Source organism: Rattus rattus, chromosome 16, assembly GCF_011064425.1.
Source record: "Rattus rattus isolate New Zealand chromosome 16, Rrattus_CSIRO_v1, whole genome shotgun sequence".
Taxonomy (NCBI): domain Eukaryota; kingdom Metazoa; phylum Chordata; class Mammalia; order Rodentia; family Muridae; genus Rattus; species Rattus rattus.
In genome coordinates, this window is record NC_046169.1 from 13,997,982 (window position 1) to 14,011,579 (window position 13,598).

The 13,598-nt window shown below is 49.0% G+C and overlaps 1 protein-coding gene across 1 annotated transcript in view; it reads right to left on the reverse strand.

Moving 5' to 3' along the window:
* Window positions 1–8,926: 8,926 nt before the first annotated feature.
* Dnaaf5 (dynein axonemal assembly factor 5) overlaps window positions 8,927–13,598 on the reverse strand; it is a 39,648-nt gene continuing 34,976 nt past the window's right edge. Inside the window, exons 12-13 of the mRNA XM_032886840.1 lie at window positions 11,168–11,359; window positions 8,927–9,918 (exon numbers count right to left, since the gene is read on the reverse strand). Coding sequence (XP_032742731.1) covers window positions 9,782–9,918; window positions 11,168–11,359 — 329 coding nt within the window. The 3' untranslated portion in view covers window positions 8,927–9,781. The remainder of the gene's footprint in view (window positions 9,919–11,167; window positions 11,360–13,598) is intronic.

Consider the following 13,598-nt stretch of genomic DNA (forward strand, 5'->3'; position numbering starts at 1 on the left):
AAGGAAGCAATTGGACTTCCCTTCCTTCTGCTTTCTGCTTTAGGGCCCGAGGCACCACAAACTATTTCTTTTTTAAGCTCTTGGTGGTTCCCTGCAGAGCTCAAGGGCGTTTCCTAGTCCCACTGTGGTTCTGGGTGTGGCAGGGAGGGGCACAGCAAGTCAGAGTTGAGACAAGTCTAACCTTGACAGCAGTTACAAAGCAGGATCCAGAACCCCTGCACACAGGATGGCGGTTACAGATGAGCTGTAGAGCCTCTGCCACACATACCATCCAGCCTAGCACCCAGGGGTGGAATCCAGAGCCTCCCACAAGCCCCACATGCCCCAGACTCTCTCTAGGGGATTTTAGGCAAGTGCCCTACTGCAGAGCCACACCCTATTCTGGTTTTCAAATTATTTCTTTAATATTGTTGTTGTGGTTATTGGATTTGTTTCTCTCATACCTTTACGTGGATTCCAGAAGTAGAACTGATATCATCTGGCTTGGTGACCCATGCCTTTAAACCTAGCAGCCGGAAGAGGGTGGCAGGCAGAGTTCAGTGTCAGCCAGGGCTTCATACTGAGACCCAGTTTCAGAACAAACAAATACCACCACCACCAACACACACACACACACACACACACACACACACACACACACACACACACAGGAACCAGCTCAACAACAACAACAACACACACACACACAACAACAACAACACCATACACACACCACCACCACCACCACCAACACACACACAACCACAACAACAACACACACACACCGCCACCACCAATACACACACACACCAACAACAACACACACAAAACAACAACAACAGCACACACACACACACACACACACACAGGAACTGGCTCAACAACAACACACACACACACACACACACAGAGGAACTGGCTACTTTCTAGGCCTGTACAGCAAGAGCTCTTACCTGCTAATCTATCTCACAGGCCCCAGCCCCAGAGGACACTAGATTGGTCCCTTTGCCAGGGAGCACATAGAAAATAATAAAATAAATAATTCTAATATACACTCATTAATTTCAAAACAACAAACACGGACTAGAAAGATGTCTTGGCAGTGGTTCTTGCAAAGGACACGGTTTAATTTCCAGTGCTCACATGGCAGCTCACAACCATCCATAACTCCAGTTCCAGGGAATCTAAATGGCTTCTTCGGACTTCTGCAGCCAGCAAGCACACACATGGTACACAGGTATACATGCAAGCACACACACATGGTACACAGGTATACATGCAGGCCCAGCACTCATGCACATATGCTTTATAAAACAACAACAAGATTTGTGTCCTAGAAACAAAACAAACCTTATGGCTTCCTCATTTCTCTTTTCAGTAAGACTCTAGAAGGATGTCTGACCTCCTTTGAGCCCTTTACCAGAGCTGCTACAGTAGGCTGCCAGAAGCCATGTAGCTCCAGAAACTTCTGAAGCTGGTGGACCCTGTACTCTTAGCACCTAGCCAGCCGCATCATTGAAGGCAGCTCCCTGGCTCTCCATATCCCAGGCTCCTTCCTACCTTCCATATAGGCTCTTCCTGGGCCCTGACCTCCACACTGAGTGTCTCTGAACTTCGGCTGGCTGCAGGTGAGCCCCAGCCACTCTCTGATCTGTCTGGGATCTCCAGCTTGACACCTTTGGGTTTGAGTTCCTGGACTCTCCTTGACCTCCCCTGTTTGGGTCTTCCTCACAGCAGTCAAGTAAAACCAGTTTCTTCCACTCTGTGATCCAAAAGACCTTTGCCCCTCTCACGGGTAAAGCACTGGCTGTTCCTTGAGCCAGATACAGTGCCAGGCAGGGCGGTACAGGGCTGTAATATAGTACTCAGGAGCTCGATGCAGGAGGACTGCTGTGAGTTCAAAGCCAGCTTTAGGTACATAGGGAATGGAGGAGGGAGGGGGCAGGGGAGAGGAGAGGAAGGAGGAGGGAGGGAGGGAGGGAGGGAGGGAGAAGAGTGAGCTGGCAAGATGCTCATCCAATAAAAGAGCTTGTTTCTAAGTCTGGTGGTCTGCATTCTATCCCTGAGACCCACATAGTGGAAAAGGGGAACGGCTCCTGCAACTTGCCCTCTGACCTCCACACACGATCATCACGCATGCGCTCCCACACCCTATGCTCAGTGCCCTTGAAGGGTCAGAAGAGTGCATCATATCCCCAGAAACTGGAGTTACAGATAGTTGTGAGCCCATGTGGGTACTGGGAACTCAGCCTGGGTCCTCTGCAAGAGCAACAAGTGCTCTTAAATGTTAAGCCATCTTTCCAGCCCCTAAAATTCTTTTTGTTTAAAGTGAAAGAAATAAAGAAGGGGAGAGAGAGAGAAGGAAAAGAAACAAAGTCACTTGAATAAGTCGCTTGGATCTTACCACTCAGAAGGAACTACTTTTGGACACTGTTTTGGTTGCCTTTGGTTTTAGCAAGGGGCCTTATGTATCTCAGGCCATCCTTGAACTCCTGAGCCTTTTGTCCTGCTTCCCCAGTATGGACATCATTGGCATTTGGTACCATGCCTGACTCCTGTAAATGTGAGGTCCACCCCATTGCCTTTTTTAAAAAATGGAGTAGTCATGGGGTTGGGGATTTAGCTCAGTGGTAGAGCACTTGCCTAGCAAGCGCAAGGCCCTGGGTTCGGTCCCCAGCTCCAAAAAAAAAAAAAAAAAAAAAAAAAAAAGAAAAAAAGAAAAATAGAGTAGTCTGTGACTTCTGTTAGGCTCTGCGCTGGGAGTCTGCTGGTTAAGGATGCCCACTCCTCTGCAGAGGAGAACCTGACTCTTTGCATATATATATATATATATTCATATTCTGGCATATATCCTATTAGCATACAGCATAAGAGAAAGAGGAAAGGTCCCAGGCAAACATCCCCTCCCCTTGTTTAAAAAGCCTGTGCCCAAGAAGTGGAGAAGACAGGGGGATAAAGTAGGTGGCGGAAAAGGAGAGGAACACCCACAGGATTTAGGCAAGTTTTAATAGGCCAGAAACCCTAGAATGTGGGTGGGCAGAGTGTCCCAGAATAGGCATGGAGTTGAGGCAGGGTGAGGCTGGGGGCATGCCTGGCACTCCAGGGATTAAGCTGAGCTCTGGGCTGAAGCAACTGTGCTTTCCCATACTGGAGCCCAGAACAACTGGCATGGGGCTCTGGCCCAAGAGCAAAGAGTCAGGTCCTCTCTCCTCTGCAGAGGAGTGGGCATCCTTAACTAGCAGGCTCCCAGCGCAGGTCCATGCTTCCCAAGCAGATGATTCCTGTGTGTGGCCCCTATGGAGGTCCCAGCATCTTACAGGGATGATGCCTGGGAGGCTCTGCTTGGACACTGAGCTCAGGAAATAGGCCTGACAAGGAAACCGAGTCACCCAAAATATTCAAGGGAGCCACTCGTTTCTTTTTTTTTTTCTTTTTTTTTCGGAGCTGGGCACCGAACCCAGGGCCTTGTGCTTGTTAGGCAAGCGCTCTACCACTGAGCTAAATCCCTAACCGGAGCCACTCGTTTCTAAATAGGAGACTCCAGGGAACCTGCAGGAGAGCAAGTGACCTGGAACCAAGGAACTTACTTCTTTCTAGGGAAGGGGAGTGCAGAAAGGCCTTTGAGACTGTACTAATCAGAATCCGGGGGTGGTAGGAGTGGAAGGACTTGGCTATCTTAGTAAAAAGGAACCAGAGATGGGCTGAAGAAAAAAAAAACTAAACAGATATGCCACAAAATGTTTAAGAATAACACACGGAGGTGGCCAGGATCCTCAGTCTTAAGGGAAATACAAATTAAAATTCAAGTTAAAAACAAAACAAGGGCTGGAGAGATGGCTCAGCGGTTAAGAGCACTGCCTGTTCTTCCAGAGGTCCTGAGTTCAAATCCCAGCAACCACATAGTGGCTCACAACCATCTGTAACAGGATCTGATGCCCTCTTCTGGTGTGTCTGAAGACAGCTACAGTGTACTCATATAAAAACAAAACAAAATAAAATAAAATTAATAGATTGGCGTAGCGGTGCATGTCTGTAGTCCCAGCACTTGGAAGGCAGTTGGATCTCTGTGAGCTCAAAGTTAGCCTGGTCTACATAGTGAGTTCCAGGAGAGTCAGCGCCAGAGCGATACAGTGAGACTGTTTCAAAACCAAACACACGCCAGCTGAGGTGCCTGGTGTATGGCTCAGTTGGTACAGTGCTTGCCTAGGAAGCCCTGAGTTCCATCTCCAGCACCACAGAAACCAGGAAAGAAGGCACAGGCCTATAATCCCAGCACTCTGGAGGCATGGTGATCTGAGGTCAGAGGTCAGCCTTGGCTACCGAAGAGGTATGAGATGAGCCTGGGCTTCATGAGGGTATCTCAAAACAAAACATAAATAAATACAAACAAATATGAATGGATATAGCAGACTAAACTACAGCATTTTGAGAAGATCATGGAGAATATATATATATATATATATGTATATGTATATGTATATATATGTATATATATTAATTATACTTTTAGGACATTTCACATCCATGGAAGAAAAATGTTACTTTACTAGTTGAATGATAAATGAACCATGGCAGAAAATGTTTCTGACGAAGGTGTAGCCTATGCCAGTGCGCGTATGCTACTGTGCATATGTGGTCACAAGTTTTAGGATTCAGTTCTACTATGTGGGTCCCTGGGATGGAAGGTCATCAGGCTTGGCGACAAGTGTCTTTGACCACAAAGCCACTTTATCAGCTCCTTCTTACATTTCTTTTGTTTTTTTTTTGTTTGTCCTTGGGTATTAGTTCTTGCCTTCCACCATTTTTGAGACAGTTCCTCTGGGTGTTTGCTCGTGGGCTAAGCCTGTGAGCTTGTAGAAGATTCTCTTGGGTCAGCCTATCACTTCATCCAAGAGTACTGAGATTATATACAGGTTCCACGGACTCCAGTCTTTTTTACAGACTCTTGTGATCTGAGCTCAGGCCTCCAGCTTCCATGGTAAGTGCTTTACCGGCTGCTCATCTCTTAGTTCTTTTGAGACAGGGCCTAGGTAGCTCAAATTGACTATTGAACTCACCGCAATCTTCTTGCCTCAGGCCTCTAAGTCCTAGGACTTACAGGCAGAATGTCTAGTCAAGCTGTGGCCTTTGAAATCCATTTGCAGAGGAACTACTGAAACATAAATATTTTAAATATGTTTTAACTGTAAGGAGTGACTTTGGGAAAGGGAAAAGCTGTGTGTGGGGGGGCTGGGACATTGTGGGGAGGCAGAGGATGGGGGTAGGACACAAATCTGTATTGCTCCTGGCTACACAGGCCCTTGAAAATAACAAAGGCGGGCAGGATCATTCTGCCTTTAGTTCCAGCATTCTGCAGACAGGCCAGCCTGGTCTATGTAGTGGGTTTCAGGATAGCCATGGCTACATAAAGAGAGTCTCTTAAAAAAGAAAAGAAGGAAGAAAGGGGGGAGGGAGGGAAGGAGGGACGGAGGAAGGAAGAAAAAGAAAAGCTAACAAACTCAGGTAGAGGTCTCCCGCTAGCCCACACGGAGGCTTGCAGAATGGCTTCCTTACCACTTTGACCACCAGCACTTGTTCACCCACTCAGGAGAGAGATGATTGTTCTAATTGCTCTCACCCATCTGTGTATGTATTTTAATCTCTACATGGAAATATTTTAGGACTTCTTCAACACAAAAATAGAAAAATTGGTACAGAGCATTCTGGTCTATTCTGCTTGACTTCTCGTAACATTAACATGTTACATAACTAAGGCACAAGAAGGGATAGACACCAGGAATGTAATACTGGACATAGGACAATCGGCAAAGCTACAGATGTGATTCAGGGCCGATTGCTTCTCTCCCTTGCGTGCGTGCGTGTGGTGCATGTATGCCTTTGTGCATTTTGTGTGTGCACTTGTGTATTCATGCATGCGCAACCCATATGTGCTTGATCGTAGAGGCCAGAGGGTGACCTCAGGTAGCATCTTTTGTTGTTGTTGTTTTGAGATAGGACTTCTTTGAGTCACCTTAGCTATCCTGGAACTCTCTCTGTAGATCAGGCTGGCCTTGAATTCAGAGATCTGCCTGCTTCTGCCTCAAGTGCTGGGATTAAAGCTTTGTGCCACCACCACCTGGTTATGTCCACATAAAAAATCAAGTTTTATTATTTAACAAATTTAATTATGCACATGTCTGCATCTACATGTGGGTTTGTGCATGGGAGTGCAGGTGGCTTCAGGGTCCAGCAGAGGGGGTAAGGTCTCCTAGACTGGAGTCACAGGAGGTTGCGCACTGCCCAGTGTCAGTGCTGGGAGTCAAACTGGCGTCCTCTAGAAAAGCAGCAATCCCTCTTAGCCTGAGCCATCTCTCTAGCTCTTCTCCACCTTATTTTTTGAGGCACTCAACCTTCCGCTAAATCTTGAGCTCAGACTTGCCTAGACTGGTTGGTCAGCGAGCTTCAGGATTCTCCTGAATCTAGCACGTCCCTTAGTGCTGGAGTTACAGGGGGGAGGGAGGAGGCTGAACTGCTAGCACCACATGGGTGCTGGAGATGCGAGCTCAGCACTTTCAGGACGGAGCCATTTCCCTGGCTGCTTTTCTTCTCCTCTTTTGGGGATTGAGCCCAGGGTCATAGCCTTTTTTCCTCCTCCTCCTCCTCCCTCCTCCTCCTCCTCCTCCTCCTCCTCCTCCTCCTCCTCCTCCTCCCCCTCCTCCTTTTCTTTTATGTATATGAGTACACTGTAGCTGTCTTCAGACACACCAGAAGAGGGCATCAGATCCCATTACAGATAGTTGTGAGCCACCATCTATTTTCCCTACCTGGACCTGGATTCAGGGTTTTGTTTTGATAATGTTCTATGTAGCTGGTCTTGAACTTCTGATCCTCCAGCCTGCACCGGCAAGTGCTAGGCAATTTTGCAACCATACTGTTTAAGAGATTTCCCTTTCCCTTTTTCTATTTATTTTTTCTGAGACAGGTTTGTTTTTGTAGCTCTGGCAGTCCTGGAACTCACTCTGTAGAGCAGGCAGGCCCAGAGCCTAGGGGTCCACCTGTCTCTGCCTCCTGAGTGCTGGGATTATAGGTGTGCACCGCCACCCCCTGGCTTTATTTTTTTCATTTTTATTTACTTTTTATTTTTTATAAACATTTATTTATTTATTATGTATACATCATACAGCTTTCTGCCTACATGTATGCCTGCAGGCCAGAAGAGGGCACCAGACCTGATTATAGATGGTTGTGAGCCACCATGTGGTTGCTGGGAATTGAACTCAGGACCTCTGGAAGAGCAGACAGTGCTCTTAACCTCTGAGCCATCTCTCCAGCCCCGTTTTTTTTCCTTTTAAAATTGTATTTATTTGCATGCTGAGGAGGGGGTATGTGACATGCCATTTTGTGAGGGTCAGAGGATAACTTGGCAGAGTTAGCCCTTCCCTGCTACCAGGTGTGTCCCAGGGATTGAACTCAAGTTGTCAGCCTTTGAATTTTTACTACTCCTGTGTATCATCCACTTCTGTGGGCACATGGCACACTGCATACATGGAAGTCCTTCTCTCCATCTAGCCTTACATGGTTTCTGGGGACTGAACTCAGGTCACTGGGCTTACTCAGCAAGCAGTCTCACCCACCGAGCCATCTCATTGGCTCTGACACGTTAAGAAGCCCATTTAATCCCAGCCCTCAGAAGGCAGATCTCTGAGTGGAGGCCAGCCTGGTCTACAGAGAATTCTAGGGTAGCCAGGGCTACACAGAGCAACCCTGTCTCAAAGAATAACAGGAAAGAAACCTGGTTGTTTCCCTGTGGTTGATAAGGGTGGGCACAAGAAGGACATGGCTACTGTCATTTTCCACCTCCACCCTAGGGAGGCTTCTCTTCCAATTGAGCTTCTTCCCTCCAGGAGGAGGCAGCTGGTGAGATGGTGGCCTGTCTGCACTGCTGACACGTGTCCATGTGATGCTAATTTGATGGTGGTTAAAAGTGCTTGCCCCAAATCCATGGTGGAGAGAGCAGGCTCCTCAAAGCGGTCTGCTTTGATGCTGTGGTGTGTGTGCCTGTCACCCAATGCCCACTCTAACTTCAGATCAATAAAGCAGCTACAGATACCCACTGACCCCATGGGGCTCATCTCCCAGATCTGACCCAGCCATTCTGTTTGGAGCAATGGGAAACATGCCCACACCATGAGCAACGTATTCACAATGGCTTTGTAGTGCAGCTGGAGCTCCAGCAACAGCTGAACCGGAAGATCCATGATGCCTAAAATACTTACTGGATATCTCTTTGCAAAGATGGTAAGCTAGGGGTGGAGGGAGCTGACTCCTGCCTTAAATAAGTGAGGGGCTGGGGGCATGGCTCAGGGGTAGAATACATTTGTAAAGTCTTAAGTCCAATACTAAGTAACACACAATAAACAAAGAAAATAAAATGCCTGGTGCTCGGGCCAAGGGATTAGCAGGCCAAGGTGCTCGCCGTCAATCCTGTCAACCTGAGTTGAATCCCCAGGACTCAAACAGTAGACAAGAGAACTGACTCCTTCAGGTCTGACTTCCACGTGTACACTGTAGCCTATGTGCCCTCTCCAACAAATAAAGGGTGGTAATAGATAACACAGTCTTCCACGTGACCGACGGAGCTCCAGGCAGCAAGGACAGTGGAGACGGACAGAAATGCAGCTTCCGGCTGCAGTCACTCTGAGACCCACGCTCACCCACCTGGATGCCCAGCCTGACTCAGGGCCATGCTGGGGTGCCCTGCTTACCCTGGTGATGGCCAGGCCTTATTTGGCCCTCCAACTACCTCATGTCAGAACGCAGGTAGGTAGTGATGATGGCCACTAGAGGGCCCATGGAGTCCATGGCCAGCATCCCTCAGGCTGGACCATGCTGACACTGACATATGGAGACAGGAGCCGTTTGTAAGGATGTAGTGCAATCAGTCAAATCACACAGATGGCCACACAAATAACTGCAAGAATAATTTAATTCCATAAAAGGCAAAGCAGAAATGTTAAAATTTGTTGGAAACTCGCCCCCCAACACTATCTTAACAAAAATATTGGCTGCTGATAACAACCATTTAAACATCTTTTAGGCACTTGGTGGAAAAGACACTGGAGAACGCCCACCTTACTGACTGCTATAAGCAAGTGGTAGGGATGACGGCTGGTTTCCCATCTATCCTTTACCCGCGGGCATCACTAACAGAGAAACAACGCCAGGACATCGCACCCACATGGCAAGACATTCCAGTGTATTGTAAAGGAGCCGGGTGGTAGTGGTACAGGCCTTTAATCCCAGTACTTGGGAGGAAGAGGCAGGCGGATCTCTGAGAGTTCAAGGCCAGACTGGTCTACAGAGTGAGTTCCAGAATAGCCAAAGGCTCACAGAGAAACCCGGTGTCAAAACCCCAAAAAATTGGAGAAATTTTATCAGCGAGTCAAGACTGACATTGTCTTCGTCACAGGCTGATGGAGCAGAGCCCAAAGGAGAGGATGGTTGTTTGTTTGTACAATCGAGTTGGCCTTCCTGCATGTGAATCTGAAGCAGCCCAGGACCCCTCGGGGCCTGAGATAAAAACATTATGTTCAAGCAGCTAATTGGGAAGCTGGCGTGGGTGGGGCATTTAAATTTAATTTTAGCTTTCTGAGGCCTCTGAGAAGTAGGCATGTTACAAAATCCCAGAATCTGCTTAGGAAAAACAGAAGCTGATGCTCAAGCACCATCTGGTGGCTGGTGGGATCCTGAAGCTGTGGACACGGCTGTCTTAAATGCGGGGTCTCCGGGCACCGCTATCTCCTTCAGTGGCTGGTGTGCGTGGTCACCGGGCGGCAGCCATGGTTTGCATGTGCTGCAGCAGCTGCTCACAGTAGGTAGTTGAGCGGTGTTTGTGGACAACAGCCTCCGTCTCCCGCACCAGCACATCTGGAAACAGGACGCTGCCCTCCTTGAGGACTTCTAGAAGAGAGCAGAGAGCCCTGAACCCAGCAGCAGTGGCTCCCAGCCCGTCTCGAGGCTTTATAGAGCTGGTAGTTTTTCTCTGGCTGCTGGGAAGATCCCACAGGGCTGAACCTGCCTTCCTACATGCATGTAGAACTCCAGGGGAAGCCTCGGAGGGTTCTCCTTCCACCACGTGGGTCAAGGGGACTGAACTCAGGTCTGCCTGCACCCTTCACAGTAAGTGCCTTTATCTGCTGAGCCATCTCGCTGGCCTGCAGTGCATTTTCTTATGAACAAATGGCACATCTCTTCCAGCAAGTGCTTAAGCCACGGAAGCCAAAGGCGGCTTCCGTGTGCCCGAGCTTCCCTTACCCTGGCAATGAATACTCCCATCCTTCTTCCCTCCGAATCAGCAGCCAGAAGGTGTCCTTCCTGCATCACGCTAAGCCGCTTGTAACAGTGTTATTACACCACCTCTCCCTACCGTGTGCGTGCATGTGCGTGTGTGTGTGTGCATGTAGGTCAGAGGTCAGTGCTGGAGTGTCTTCCTCTACCGTTCTCCACCTTATTATTATTATTATTTTTTTTTTTTAATTTTTTGAGACTGTAAGGGTGTCTGTTGCCAAGTCTGATAATTTGAGTTTCATCCCCGGAATCCAAATGCTGGAGGGAGAGAACCACCTCTTGCAAATTGTCCTATGATCTCCACGTGCACAATGCTTGGTGCACGTGCCCACATACATACATACGTGCAAAGTAAATATAAATGTAAGAAAGTGGGGGCTGGCGGCTGCTTGCCCCCTCCTCTCTTGCTCTCCTGCCTTCTTGTTATCGCTCTGCCCTCTCGCCCCTTCTCCCTCTCTCCCCACTCTCTTCTCTCCATATGCTCATGGCTGACCTCTACTCTTCGACTCTGTCTCTCTGCTTTTCTCTGTTTCTACTCCCTCTCAAGTCCCTTCCCCATGCCCTGAGTAAACTATTCCATACTAAAAAAAAGTATGGTCTGGAGAGAGGCTCAACAGTTAAGACGCCGGCTGCTCCTCCAGAGGCCCTGGATTTGATTCTCCTATCACACGGCAGCTCACACCACCTGGAGGGTATCCGCTGCCCTCTTCTGGCCTTTATGGCTATTGCACACATGTGATACACAGACACGCACGGGCAAACACTCATGCGCACACATACCTGGTCTCGACTGTGTGTTTTGGGTAACTCAGGGTACTAGAACCCACAGGCACCTGCAGACTGCAGACCCTGGAGAGCTCACCTAGCACAGTGTCTTGGATGGCACTTTCTGGGTCATCCAGGTGGACCAGCAGCTCCCTGTACAGGAACTGAACACTGCTCTGATAGGCGGATTTCCCATCCAAGCTCTCAATGCACTTCAGCCAGGTGAGCAAGGCGGAAGCAGCTGCCATTCTCACGTCATTGGAGACATCATCTAGGCGCTTCAAGAGCTCTGTGGGAGGGGAGTAGGCGTGAGGGCCAAGGTGCAAATGTGGAGGGCCTTTGCTCTGGGGGCCCAAGAGTCCACCTCTCAGAAGAGAAGACTCTTCAGCACTGGGCATCTTCAATGATGGCCCTCACTTCCCTGAAGCTGTTTAGTCCCAATATCCCTGAGACCCCCAAGAGGACCTAGACGCACACCAGATAATGGCAGGGGGCTGACCTTCCTCGAAACTGCTGCAGGCTCAACGGCCTGAGGCCAGTCACCCACCAGACTACGGTGTCCCCTTGGTTTGTTTTTTGTGGGAATCCCTTCAGCAGGTTGCCTGTTGCCAAAATCAGACCTACCCTTCCTGATAGGCAGAAATTTCCGCCTCCTTCAAGACAGGGTTTCTCTGTGTAGCCCTGGCTGTCCTGGAACTTGCTCCAAAAACCAGGCTGGCCTTGAACTCAGAAATCCACCTGTCTCTGCCTCCTAAGTCAGGATTAAAAGTGTACCACCACCTCCTGGCTCAGGCAGATACTTCTATCCAAAGTAATGGACAGAAGTTTCATTAAACTTAGCCTTGTTCACAAAAACAGAACAGAACAGAAGAGAACAGAACAACCCCAACCTTGTCTGGAGCCAGGCATTCTGTGTCAGCACAGCTAAAGTACAAGCCCCGACGAGCTGACGAAGGGGGACTAGGATGAGTCTGAGGCCCAGTCGGGCTGAGACAGAGGTCTAAACCATTGTGGGCTATCTCAATCCCAAAGGGGACAAGAAGCTATCTCTGGAATCTACTTTTATAGTAAGAACCTTCTGGGAAATGCACAGATTGGTGGGTAACAGCTGAGTTCGGTGAGGCTGTCTCTCACCTGTACCTGAAGTTGAGTTTATGTTGTAAGACACCCGTGCTCATGAGCGGGCTGGCCCTGGCTTACTGAAGGCATCAAAAGCATCACTACACATGCAGAGGGCGAGCCTCCTGCCAGGAGCACAGGGGCCTGCTGGAAGGACTTATGGGGCCCCAGGACTTCTCAGCGTGCTGGGCTCTGGATGCTTCCTGCTCACATTCTTTGGACAGGCACAGAGGGAAACCATCTACACCTCAGGATGACAGATAACTGAGTCTAACTTAAAGTAAGGCCAGGGCTGGAGAGATGGCTCAGCGGTGAAGAGCACTGACTGCTCTTCCAGAGGACCTGAGTTCAATTCCCAGCAACCACACAGTGGCTCACAACCATCTGTAATGGCATCTGATGCCCTCTTCTGGTGTGTCTGAAGACAGTGACAGTGTACCCACAGACATAAAATGGATGAATAAATTTTAAAAAAGAAAGAAAGTAAGGCTGGCTGAGGCATAAAACTTGAGTGCATCCCATCCCAGGCTTGAGGGCACCCAGATCAATTTTGGAATTACATGGAGTTGATGCTCACTGGGGCTAACTTGCAAGGGTGAACGACAGGTTGGGGGCAGCTGATACTGCCCTTTGTGAGCAACCCTTCTGTCCCCCACTCAGAGCTGGCCCTGGGTACCTATACTCAGCCTGGGACATCTTTCCGACAGCCTCCTCTGTGCACTAAGAATAGCACTGTGTTGAAGCGCTGTGTTTGCTGTAACTGCCCAATGTGTGCGCTCTCCCCTGGCACTCCCTCCAGTGGGAAGCCACTAGCCCTGGCGGTTGGCAGCATGCATTAGCCAAACTTGCTAAAAAATAGAGCCACACAGGCTGTGGGTGGAAATAAAAACAAAACAATCAGAAACGTAATGTGAGAGGCTGGAGGGAGAGGCTGGCAGAGCAGGTGGGGTTTTCTGGTAGAGGCTGTTCCCACCTCAGCTGTTGTTCTGTAGGCCTGAGAGTCTCAGTCTGCCTTCAACCCTGGTCACTATCTCTTCTGGAGCCTCCCTCAGCCTCCTCCCTGGAGAAATTATGCCTTGGTTCTGTCTGCCTGCCAGGGGCTGTGTTAGGGAGCAAAGGCCTTCAGTGCACTATTTCTCCTTCAGCCATTACAGAGTTTATCTAATGCACTTGGGAGTCTTTCTCACTGTTTAGCCCTGGCTGGCTCAGAGCTTGCTATGTAAATAGGCTGGTCTCGAACTCAGAGCTCTTTGCTTGCTTCTCTCTGGGAAGTGCTAGGATTAAGGCACACACCAGTATGCCATTAGCCTAGGACTTCTTGTTCTTTTTGAGACAGGGGCTATGAAGCTAAGGCTGGCCTTGAACTCCATTCTCTTCCTTCACCTCCAAAGTGCCAGGCTTGCAGTTTT